This window comes from Mixophyes fleayi, chromosome 7, assembly GCF_038048845.1.
Source record: "Mixophyes fleayi isolate aMixFle1 chromosome 7, aMixFle1.hap1, whole genome shotgun sequence".
Taxonomy (NCBI): Eukaryota; Metazoa; Chordata; class Amphibia; order Anura; family Limnodynastidae; genus Mixophyes; species Mixophyes fleayi.
The window spans coordinates 127,300,844-127,313,826 of record NC_134408.1 but is presented as its reverse complement, the minus strand read 5'-3'; the positions used below and the strand labels follow the sequence as shown (position 1 = coordinate 127,313,826).

At 36.6% G+C, this 12,983-nt stretch overlaps 1 protein-coding gene across 1 annotated transcript in view; it reads right to left on the bottom strand.

The window, feature by feature from the left end:
- Window positions 1-10,161, bottom strand: part of LOC142098157 (bile salt export pump-like) — a 53,247-nt gene extending 43,086 nt beyond the window's left edge. The window contains exons 1-5 of the mRNA XM_075180708.1: window positions 10,078-10,161; window positions 6,972-7,067; window positions 1,545-1,563; window positions 832-873; window positions 280-331 (exon numbers count right to left, since the gene is read on the bottom strand). Coding sequence (XP_075036809.1) covers window positions 280-331; window positions 832-873; window positions 1,545-1,563; window positions 6,972-7,041 — 183 coding nt within the window. The 5' untranslated portion in view covers window positions 7,042-7,067; window positions 10,078-10,161. The remainder of the gene's footprint in view (window positions 1-279; window positions 332-831; window positions 874-1,544; window positions 1,564-6,971; window positions 7,068-10,077) is intronic.
- Between the last annotated feature and the right edge of the window lie 2,822 nt (window positions 10,162-12,983).

The window sequence follows — 12,983 nt, the reverse complement described above, 5'->3', positions numbered from 1 at the left end:
AATGTTAAAAGCAAAATTTATTAGAAGGTTTATTTTTGCAGAATGAAATAATGGTGCTACTGTGCATAAGAAAACATCTGCTCACAAGTTATTTTCTTATGTACCTTTTTTCACTGTTATATTTTGGTCTTTTAAATCGATTCTCGCCTTTATTCGTTATGGACACCCTCTTATTAGTTAATCCTGCCCCCTACATATTGCAAGTAGGGGGTACCACGAGAGCCAGCTCTCTTTACCGGTATCAAACGAGGAACAATCTGGAAGGAACAATGCACTTACCAGCTGGAAGAAGCCGACTCGTATGCTCTCTTTGGTTTCATTATCTTTAGACCTTTAAAGTAAAATGTTTGCACTGTTAAGGGAATATTTAAATTAATTCAAAGAGAGTGCGCAGAATATATTGAATGCTTCTTTTATAATGCTGACCATACCCAGTTCAACCCTGGATCCTTGTTTTCACAAAATTAAATGCACAGTTCTACTTCGACCCTACTATATGCCAGGAGCAATTTTAATACCACATTCTTTATGCTGCATTACCTAACATTTATTATAGAACAATATTTGAAAAACAATAAAAATATATTACAATCATAGCTAATAAAATAGCAATATAAGCAGCCAGACTGAAGCAGTCAACCTAATTTTATGCAGTAAGGGTTACAGGGCAGAAAAGGTGCCAAAAATATATTCTTCCTATATTAAACTGTATTAACTAACACTATAATAGGTTTCTCCATACATGGAAAATTGCAATATTTGCAGTGCAGGGCTGTATTTAAGTAAAGAGAATATATTCTGTAAATAGAGATAATGAAGTTATTAACATACTTGTTTTTATCTGGTGATGAATTACCATTTTCATATTTGTCTCTGTTCAGATAAAAAGGATCAATCATAAATACATATTGTGAAGAGATACTGAATTGTCTTTCGGATCAAAATTGAGCAGGCTCCGTAATTAACTAACTAACTAACTAACTAACTAACTAACTAACCTAACATAATGTATATGTGCCATGAGAAGTAGAGATGCTTGAAAATTTCTAACTGGTTAAAAATTAATCCAATTTCACCACTTTAACAACCCCAAACATTGGCTGTGGACCCGATTCGAACATGTATTTTAAAATTTGCATCTTGCATTAGCCATTTGCAGTTCGTGCTTCCCATTTACGTTCGAGATTCGCCAACTTTGTTAAAAGTTTGCCGTTCACAATAAAAAAAACACAAAACTTTTCAAATTTAGCTCAAACGTTTGTAAATCAGCTGTAACGTTGTTGAACAGGTTTGGACATGTCACACTATCTTGATTTTTTAACCGATTCTAAAATTCGAGAAATTCCAAGGAATTTTTTAACTGATTTGCTCAACTGGTTCGAACATCTTCACATTGGCGTTACTAGTGGTATATCTGGGTCTCTATTAATCGCATAAACGCCATTCAGTTTAATTATGTGTATTGGAAGCATACTGGTTACTAGTGGTAGCTGAGATGATTGCATTTCAGTCATTACATCATGTAAATTAGGATGAATACTTACTCTGTGTTCTTCAAATTATCTGTAATGAATAAAAAATAGAATTACATGAGTTTAGAAACTTTTCTTTGTCAGTTTATGTTATGTAATTTTCCCATTATGCTATGTTAGGTCTATATATGACTAAGACATGAAACTTCTGAATTCATCTCATCGCACTGGTATGTACAACTACAATCAATGGTGGAACCATACCCAGATTCGGCCAATGGGCCTGCTCCACTCTCTTCTGTGCATATGGTGGCTCAGCAGTGGCCTCTGGGGAAGGGTCTGGGGTGGCAGCAGGGACCTCGGAGAGGCATCACCGGTCCCCCCTCACTTCAGAGCCCCATGGTGGCCACATCCCCGACAACCCTCTGTAGTTCCACAATTAGTTACAATAAACAGCTTTGGCTTTAGGCCGCGTTTTACTTATAATAAATATAAAATAATCTTTATTTAGAATTAGGTTATAGTTTTCATTTGATATAAGACGTAAATGGAAGCAGCCGTATTGCTTAAGCAGCCACTTTATAATCTAACATTAAATAGTGATTGAGTGCCTGTCACTCAACGTGCTGATTACGCTGCTTGCATTTGACCAGAACATGTTGCACTCGTTACACAAAGGGGTGGGGGGGAGTAACTAGAGATAGAGTGCAGCATATATTGTGTACAGGGGTCACCGGAACAATATGTTCCAAAGAAACATACTCTGACTTTATATCACTGCCTATAACGAGACAACTATGGTATCATTCCATCATTATTTATCCAGGGGCAAACGCCGGATTTGTAGAGGGGGGTTTCCACACCACGTCACCCGTGGGCGTGGCCAACATACATGGGGGCGTGGCTATAATATTAGACAGTGCTTGGCTGCTCTCCAACTCTTCCTGTCCCTATAATATACATGGGCAATGCTGCGTGGACTACTGTTAGGTGCACGCAGCTCTCCCTTTTCAAGCAGAGCCGTATGAAGCGGGTCAGGGTCCAGCCACCTCAATTATACAGTACCCTATGCTTGGAGGGGGTTTCCAGGCACTAGGAGCCCCCCTCAGTTTGCCTATGTTATGCTCCATAATCCTGCAAAGAAACCCACAACATTCTGCTTTGTTTACAGCCATGTGATTTTATAGAACAACTGGATGACTTTTAATACCCTAATAAAGCAGCTTATGGTATATATGCTCACATATATGTAAAATTTAGTACAGGTGTCTGTAATTCCCCTATATACAAAATATAGAACAGTACCACTTGTGGCCAATCGTACAGCTAAATGATGATTACAGTTTTTAGACCCTTACATAACCTTGTAATAAGTTGTAAACTATTCCAGGGCAAGGTAAAAATGTAGTATATGTTTCTGACATTCAGAGGTCTGTGTTTGTACCAGTGGCGAAACTGCCATTGGTGCGGCAGGTACCGTGCACCAGGGCCCATGGAGATAATTGGGCTAGCTGCATGGCAGACGCAGAGGATTGGGGGCCCGGTTCCGTCCTCCCTGACTCCCTGCACCGGGGCTCACAGCTCGCTAGTTGCGTTTCTGGTTTGTACCATATGTGCGCTATGCCTATATGAAGAATGTGAGAGTTTTTGTCTGAGAAATAGTTAATGTCTGACTCACGTAATATATGTTGTGCCTGCGCCTCTCTCCCTTACAGAGCGTAACAAATTGCTACCCTTCACATTTTAGATGTTTCAGTGCCAAAACAAATGGACAGAATGAGTCACAGAGCGTGTGTTCATAAGTAATTATCCAGTGTATGGATTTGTTAAATATTTTCACAGAACATGTCAAACTCTACAATACACAATAAACATAAAAATGTAAAAAAAATGGCTCTATAAACATTTGTAACATAAATGAGGTTCATTATGTGATTTTAAAACTTCCATCAACTAGATGCTGTTTCAGACACAAACTACATTATTGATTAAGGTGCTGTTTTCTTACAATCGTATTTGATTTGTGGTGATTTTCAAAGATGCAAAGCGAATACATTTTACAACAGAGCAGACAGCTGATTTACTGCATCGTGCAAAACCCAATCACTCTGGATTTAACCCCTTGTGGTGATCCAATTTTGACATTTATATTTAAGATTGATGATGATGCTGCATCTGTGCTATGGATGCATGCATATATATATATATATATATATATATATATATATATATATAATATATATATTAATGTATATATGTATATATATTAATATATATATATATATGCTATATATAGTAGTACAAAGCATAACATTTGTGTCTAAACATATTTTTGGACTATTTTGTGGCTGCATTTTAGTGATCAACTGTAAATCACCTATGTATGAAATATGTGATTTGATGAATCTTGCCGATAAGAACCACGGGCCTGATTCGTTAGTGATCTTATCTGCTGTTTTTTGCTTATCTTAAGCAAGTCCACTCTGTGCATGCTCAGAAAAGGGAGATAAGAAGCAAAATCCACTACGTAAGTGAAGAATTTCTTAAGTTAAAATGAAAATCCATCTTAACTTCACTCTTATCCACCCGTTTCTTCTTAAAAAATGAGCATATTAACTTTTGCACAAGATAAGATCACTAATGAATCAGGCCCCACATGTGTAAAATTTGCCCGACTTGCCATGCGGATGACACACCAACGATTGAGACGTTGCAACATTTGTATGGATTCCAGGTCACAAACCCGGCATTGCAATTTACAGTCTGCAAATGAGGCTTGATGTGCATTTTTTTCATTTGATAACTTGCACGGTTTGAAAACCACACAAAAAGACTTTTTTTTAAATTGAGGTCTGGAAAACCTGCACTTTGATCCATCACACCCACAAATGTCTTATTAGATGACCTTTTCTAGTTGAACACTAAATTGAAAGATTTGTAAATCATTTTGCTGAAAAAGAAAGCAAACTATTAGCCAATTCCAGACACAATTACTTATATGAATGGAACTGGGAGAGACTTGGTCAATCCTACTCTTTTGTCATGTGCATGCTGCATTTTACAGGGTAGGGTCACTTTTATGTAAACGGTACATGCTCGGGAGCAAGATCAACATGTCAAGTGTAAGACTACAAACACTTTCTATGTATCTATGTATGTTATAAGTATTAAAGACATTTATGGATTCTGTTGTATAGGAAAAATGTGCTGTCTCTATAGCAGCCAGTTTGATGTTTGCCTGTATCTTTTGAACTGCACCAGAAAATGACAGAACTGGTTGTTATTAGAAACAGCACCTTTTTCCCAGTGCACTATCTTCATAACACCTGTCATCCGCTATTTCCTATAAGAACACATACGACTAAATGTGCCTGTATGCAATGGAACATGGATGTATAGCAAGTAGCAGTGAGTAGGTGTTCTATCAGTCACTATAATTAAAAAAAGGTTATTGCACTATAAATATGAATGATATTTTACATTTTTTTTATTTCTTTGTGTTTACTTTTTATTAATGTATCCGCATTCTGTCACAAAAGTGTTGATTAATTCTTACCACAGTTGTTTATAAGAACTGGAGCACAAAATATCCATTCCAGATAGGACTAGTGAAAAAATTAAGCACATCACAGCATGCCATATCTTTACTGTGTAATTACTCTCTAATAGCAAGTTTTCAGCCCTTCCCATTGACTACTAGTTGCTGGTAATCAAGATTTTCTGAGCTTTCAGTGGCTGGAAACATGCAAGGTTTCAGAAATGCACAAACAGCTTCAAATGTTCCTATAGTTCTTCTTCAACTGATTTAGACAAATTACTGGGATGTGTGTGATCATGTAAAGCTGTGTGTTTGCTTTGAGAAAGTTACTTTACTTGTATTAGATCTCCCTAACAATAGCCAAATACAAACCTGCATAAACAGCTAGATTGGCTTAGGACACCAGGCTTAGGAAATATGAAACGTAAAACCAATTTAATCTCTTCGTATCTAAGAAGAACATGATCCGGCACAATATGGAGATATTCACATCTATATTATATATTATTAATTTATTCTAAGCAAATGTTTACCTTTCTTTGAAATAACATAGAAGACAAAGTAAATAAACATTTTCCTCTAATTCCTGGGAAGTCCATCATCCAAACATGTCCAATACTTTATTTGGTGGTGTAGTACCTTTCAAAGCCTCTAAGTGTCACTACTGGTCATGGTGTTAATAGTACGTTTTTAGTCTAAGTAAATCATTACTTTTACCAGGCAATAGAAATTAGCTTTTCCTAGTATCAATGAAAACAATGTCATCGACTGATTTATTGACATTTTTTCACAAGAATGTCATGTTCTACTAAACAGTTCATTTATCAGGGCTAATAAGACATAATGTATATTCTCTTTTTCAACCTCTTATTTTCACTATGTACTTTATTTCGGGTTGGCTACTAGTTTACCATAACCAGCCAAGATTGTGCTATATTACGATCTTGCACCAGTCACATAGCACAGTCTGAACAAGGGTTCAAATCTCACATAAGTCTAATTAATAAGGCCAAAAACATTACTGAAATAGTGACATTTTACTGGGTACAGAATTAAACATAGGATTTTAAAAATGCAGTAACGGAGTTTGGTAATGTCATATTTGTGTGGCTGCATAAATGTTTTTGTGTTTTCTATGCAAATCTCAGAGCATTAGCGTTCTGCAAAAAATAATAAAAAAAAAAATGCAATGAATGAGTTTTAGAGCAAATGGTTTTCTTAATCCAGAATGTAAATTGCACAGCAGATGTATCGTGATTAGGTAATGCTTCACTTTAGAAAATGTGTCTTTGGAATAAACATAAAATATATACACACAAAATAAATATATGTAACAATAATATACAATCTGCAGAATAAAATAATGCAGCGTATCTCCTTTTTTTTTTTTCTAAGACAGACCTTGGTAAAGGAGGGAATTTCAGTGTTAAAACTTTGACACTAGCAGTGCTTAATTTGTAGATAAAAAAAATTCTGACATGGATAAAAAATAAGTCGAACTTAAAGACATATCACATATCCTGGGAGGACATCAAAAATTACCTTTAAACATCAAAGACTATGGGGCCAAAAAAATGCTTCATCTGTGTTACTGTGAACTCCAGCACAAATTAAGTCATTGATACACAGCATAGCCAAGTAGGTCAAATGTTTAAATGGACCATCCCACCCCGTCGGAGGGCTAGATAGAATTTGCTGAATTTGCCTCATATTTTTATCCTCTTAAAAATATTTTTTCACCCTTAAATGCAACTGTCAAAATGTCAAATATATCTTTTAATATTTACTGCTCTTACTGTAAAGAGCCTTCTAAATAGCTGGAATTGCCATTCCAATAGACAAAGAATGATATACAGTTCCATGTTCTATCTTTTAGCGATGTCCTGGTAGAATGACCACACCAAAAAAATAGAACTTCAAACATTGGTGTTATCGAAAACGGCATTATACATTTACTGTACCTGATTCATCATACTCAAAAGATGAATTTTCCTTCCCAAGTTTCTTAACGCTCTTTAAAGTGACTGACATTGTGCTCTCCTCTTTCAGTGCAGACCCTGCAAAGTGATTTCAAAATATCTAATCAGTGCATCGACATGGATTGTATTAACAGACTAGACTAGACTTTTTGATTGTAAGCTTGCGAGCAGGGTTCTCTTACCTCTCTGTCTGTATGTATTACCCAGTATTGTCTTATTACTGTTTGTTCCCAATTGTAAAGCACTATGGAATTTGCTGGCGCTATATACATAAATGTTGATGATGATGATGATGATGATGTTCAGGGTCTGTAGACTTGATGCTGAGTTAGATGCACATCTTTTTGCGCAGTGTAAAATTTGCACTGTGCATGCCCACAAAGAGAACACGCACATATGTGTGCATGCAGAGTTGCGCAAATCTGACACTTGCGCCTCCTTATGGCTGCTGAGGGAAACGGGCAAGGGAAGGGGCTAACATAGGCCAAATACATTAAGGGCATGTTCAGGCAAATGTGGCTGAGGCATACCAGCACAGATATGCATATATGCCTGTCAAGAGCCATATCTTTTACCACTTCTAGAGGGCAGGGATCAATACAAGATTTTTATTATGATGATGGTCGCCAACACTAGCTAGTCGCTTCTGATTGGCTGATTGCCATTTACCTCTGAAGCTTTCTGCATTGATTGTGCATATATTATAGGATTTTGTGGGTGTACTGTATAAATATTTTATGTTAGATCTAATGATATATCTGTGTATTACATCATGCCCAATAGCAAATGTGTTTTTTTGCTATCAAAGAAATTTGATAGCAAACTTTTCTTGTGCTTATGACCTGAATATGTATATGTGTATGCGGGTGTATGTATATCTGATGTAAACCTGGCACATATACTGCAGGGGCAACGCTGGAAGCATCTTGCAAAGTGTACGACTCGTGAATGGGTTATTTTTATGGGTGCCTTTTTTTTGGCATATGCCCAACTCATCATCAGGCCCTATAAGTTTTTTTCCTAAAAGTTTGCTATTTTTGTGCCTAGAAATGTTATATCATTTAATAGTGTCCTACTGCGAATATAATAGTAACAAGAGTAGTTTTACAGGTGGAAAGTGTAATTTTGCACCTTGGCAAAACCATGTTCTGCTGCAGGAGAGTAAATTTAAAATATGGGGACAGCTTTAGCATTGGGAGGGGGTGCCTCCTAGCACAACTCTAAATCGTAGTGTAAAAGTAAACCCCAATATTTATGTGCTATAAGCACAAGCAAATTTGCAGCCTTTACCTGGATGTACACTTAAGTATAAATTAGAACCTTTGTCTTCATTTCCTGTTTCCCTGTGATGTCTATCTATCAGATGTAACAAATACACTTTGCATAATCTTAGAATTTGCATTTCATGGTATGTTAAATGTACAATTTTGATGCTCAGATATGGCAAATTTTTTGCCAATATTTGTCCAATATTGTAAAATGCTCTTATTTACCTAATAATGCTAAGATATGATATGTTCTGAGGATTGACATGAAAGAAAACAAAAATGTTTTAAAAGAATACATTGCCCTACTGCACAGTAGTTTAGTTCTTTATTATAGATACAATCTTTCTATTAGCATTTGGTCTGTCTGTTCTCAGTTTCTGTCCATCAGTGCTTAGCCTGTATGCAGTACAGGTATTATTTTAAGAATAAATATTTAAATATAATATATATATATTTATAGCTCTATATATATATATATATATATATATATATATATATATATATAGTATATATATATACACACACACACACACACACATATATATCTGTAAGCTACAGTAGAATTGTATAATCACATTCAGAGTTCATCCTAAGCTGTGGAGATAGTTACCCGTGGCAACGGCACGGCATCCGTCCAGCAGGTAAGTGTCCCTGGCATTTATATTCAAACATGGCAGCTAAAAGAACTTACTTCAGCAACCTCGCTATAATTATGTTCCTCTTTAGTATAGTATAATCATGGTTTAGTGGCAAAAACATTTGATTTATGAAGAACATGGTTTCTTTAGACCAGATTTAGACAACCTTTGGCTCTCCAACTGTTGTAAGAACTACAAGTTCCAGCATGTCACAGTATTTATCCACACATTGAAACCTTACCCATCTACCACAGAAGCTCTTCTGCAATTGTGGAGCTACAAATCCCACCATGCCAACCCACGGTTGTCAGGGCATGCTGGGACTTGTAGTTTCACAGGTACTGGGGAGCCAAACATTGCTTATCTTTGTTTTTTACTTAAGCTGGAACACATGATGATTGAGTAACAGGATTATTGTTCAATTTGGATAAAGGCGGTCAGAAAATGACTGTACACACAGATTGACAGCTGTCAATTTCCAACTGCATATTCCACCATACCAAATAATAATAATACTCTTAATTTCAAAATGAATCATTATCACAATAACTTTTAACCCACAGATGCTGTTATATTGGTCTAATCACATGATGTTGGCTGTGTTGAGCAACCGTAATATTTAAATATAAGTTTTTAAACATATATAAGTACATTGAACTGAACCTGGTATAATGCACTTGTTTTAAATTTTCTTTTACATTGTTTTATTATATATATGTTTCATATGCTCTTTTTTTAAATGTGCTTTTATTGTGCCTTCATGTTATTATTTTTCTGCTTATGTGCTTCCTTCTATTATGTTTTGGACTCTTTGAAAAGTACAAACTCTCAATAAATAAAACAATAAGAAAACATTGATTTAAAAACAAATTATAATTTTAATACAGTGTAATATCTATGATTCAGGTGTAGAAATGGCAAATGCAAAACTAGTATTATTATATTGCTTTATATGTTTATATCTGCAATATACTGTGCAAAAGGCTTTATAAACTCTCTTAATGTTCTGTGTCTTATGGATTTTCTAATTAACTAGATATTTCTCTGAGATATTGCTGCGTGCTGAAGTAAGAGAAAATTAGTACATGATGTATTATTAACAATGCATTTTAAGTTATTTGCTTCATATAATTAAAAGCAATATGCAAAATAAAAGGAAAGAAAACAAGTAATATAATTTACCAGAGGTGCAATGGAGACCAGTCCTCAGTTAAAGAAATCCGCTTGAGAATTGCTTTATGGAGATCTTTGTATGTCCATGGCAGGTTCCTGGGTTGAAAGTGACAAAACAGTATTAAGAAGTGAAGTTTTAAAGGGTTTGCTGGCTGTTTGCACAAAGGTAAATGGCCGCGCGAATGCTTCTCTGACAGTTCAATGACTCCCATTGCTTGCGTGGTGAATATCACTGTATGGACATTAGGACTTGACTATAGATTTCTAACAGGTTTATATTCGTTGTAAAAGTCCCAAGTTCATATCTTAGACAAAACATTCACCACTCCAAAAAAAATGATTTTTCTGGAGTGAACAAAAAACTTTGACCATGACCTTGGTTACATTGCCCCAGTTGTATAAATGAAGCTGCATTCAAACAAAAGAGAGTTCAACCGGTCAAATCCAGCTTGTTAAAGGGAAGTTTGTACTTATCTAACACCTTCCTGCGTTTTCTTTTAGAGTTATACTAAAGCCACAATGGATTGCAAAAATAAATAGTTATGCTAAAGAGCTTGCATACCTTGCCCATAAGATTCTCCTGGGCTATTGATACACTATTCCCTGGATATGAATAAAGTTGTGATAATCGGGGAAATGTACAATGCATTAAATAGTCTTTTGTATTGACTTTCTTTCTGAACTATTTTATTTAGGTAATCATCAAATTTCAAGCAGATTAGTTTGATATATCTGTCTAGGCAAATGTGTGGGCATCCTCAGCCCTTCATAGCAGCGGATCACCCTCTTTGTAGATAGTTTCCTTGGTATACACTGTCATTTATAGGCGTGCGGAGCACTTTTCATTAGGATGTCCTTCCAGGAAAATCTAGAGTGCAGTAGCACATAGCCAGAGCAGCACATCTATTACCGCCTGGAGCGGGGGTTGTCTAGTGTTTAGTGCTATTTTCATGTCATCAATCCCCCCTTTCATCATTATGCCTTGCCCCAATCTCCCTCATACCATGTCACTCCATCATCCCATATCATCATATACACTGGCAAGCCGGCTCCTGCTCTCTTCTATTGCTCATACTTCCGCTGCACATGCTCTACACCCTCCTTCTCGTGGAACAAGGGAACATCACAGTTCCATTCCCCTCTGAGCAGATTTAGATTTTCTATTTTTCCCTAGCAGTGGCTGCAGTTCATATTATGCGACATAGTAGTGTCCCAAATTCATATTATGTCAAATAGAATTGCCCCCAGTTTATATTATGCCAAGCAGAAGTACCCTCTGTTCATATTATGCCACAAAGTTGTGCTCAATTTTTATATTATGCCAAATAGAAGTGCCCCCTGTTCATATTATGCAGCATTGTAGTGCCCCCAATTCATATTATTCCAGACAGTAGTGCTTCCAATTCATATTATGCCACACAGTAGTGCCCCCAATTTTATATATACACATACATACACATGATGATTAAACACATATTTTAATAATACATATATAGGCAGTGGCTCACCTCTGGAGCCGGTACTGCACACTGTGTCCAGAGCTCTTCAGTTCTGCAGAGGAACAAGGGTGGAGATGCTGCATCTGGGCATCTGCACCAGCTCCGTTTCAACAATCTTGTTTTTGTTGCGCCCGCTTAGCACATCTCTGTAGTGTACAGTCAGTACTGCGGCCGTTAAACAGACCATCTGCGCGCCCACCTTACATTAGGGTGTGCATTAGGGTGTGAGCACACCTCTGCACTTTCTCTCAACCTATTTTTTCGGAGAAGGTGGGGATAGCAGTGATTTTTATTTTCCTCAATCTTCTGACACCTCTGAGAGCTCTTTGAAGACAAGGTTATGACATAATGCAATATGTGAATAGATAGCTAATTCTCATGACTTCCACCATAATCACACAACAAACAGAACTGGGGATAACTCAGAAGCCAAGGAGGTTGGATAGCAAGAAGCTGATGGAGACCATCCCCTCGGGAAGGTCCTGCTAAGGAAGATATATAGCTGGCTGATTAAATAAAGCACTGATTGCTGGATATTAATTCACAAAAGCTTCCCTTTAACATCTCCAGGTTATATATAGTACTGCTACATTATGCAGTGCTTTACAGAGAATATGTTACCACCAGTACCTCCCCCACTGGAGGAGTTTATAGTCTAAATTCACAGTCACAAAAACACACATACACTGGGGTTCATTTTATCAGCAGTCACTAAACCTACCAATATGTTTTTGGAGTGTGGGAGTAAACTAGAGGAAGGCTAAACATGGGGCAAACATATATACTCTGCACAGTTAGTGCCAGGGGTGGCCCCAGTGCTGGAAAACAGCAATACTAATCACTGTGCCACCTTGCTTCCTTTATCTACTCATATGGCGGCTTAAAAAAATCCAACAGGGATCCAGTGAATTATATAGATTGAGATAAATCATGAAGCTCAAGTTGACCCCATACACATCATTAGTTTGGGAATTCCAAACAAACAATTGCATTCGTATACAATCACATTGACAACTGACATTACCATCCAATCATTTTTAATCCAATATTTTTAAGGTGCGTTTGACTAGGATCAGGTCACCATATTGTGATCAGTATTTGGGGCATATTTATGAAGCCCTAACTATGTGGAAACTGCTTTTTCCCGCATGGTTTAGGCATTTTTAAGCAAGATGTTATTTTAAAAAAAGCCTAACGCAGGAGATATTGTGGACATCTTCTGTGTGATGCAAATTATTGCATTAAGCCACAGTCCCCATAATACTCAATGGGAAGTGCGGTCTGTTCAATGTTATCAATTTCCAAAAAGCTTAGTATTTTCTAATCTGGGTGGTTAACGCCATCTAAAGATGGCGCTAGCCATGGAATCCTGTTGGGAGAGCATCGCAAGAGAGTGACCTTTGGATCCATCTAGGG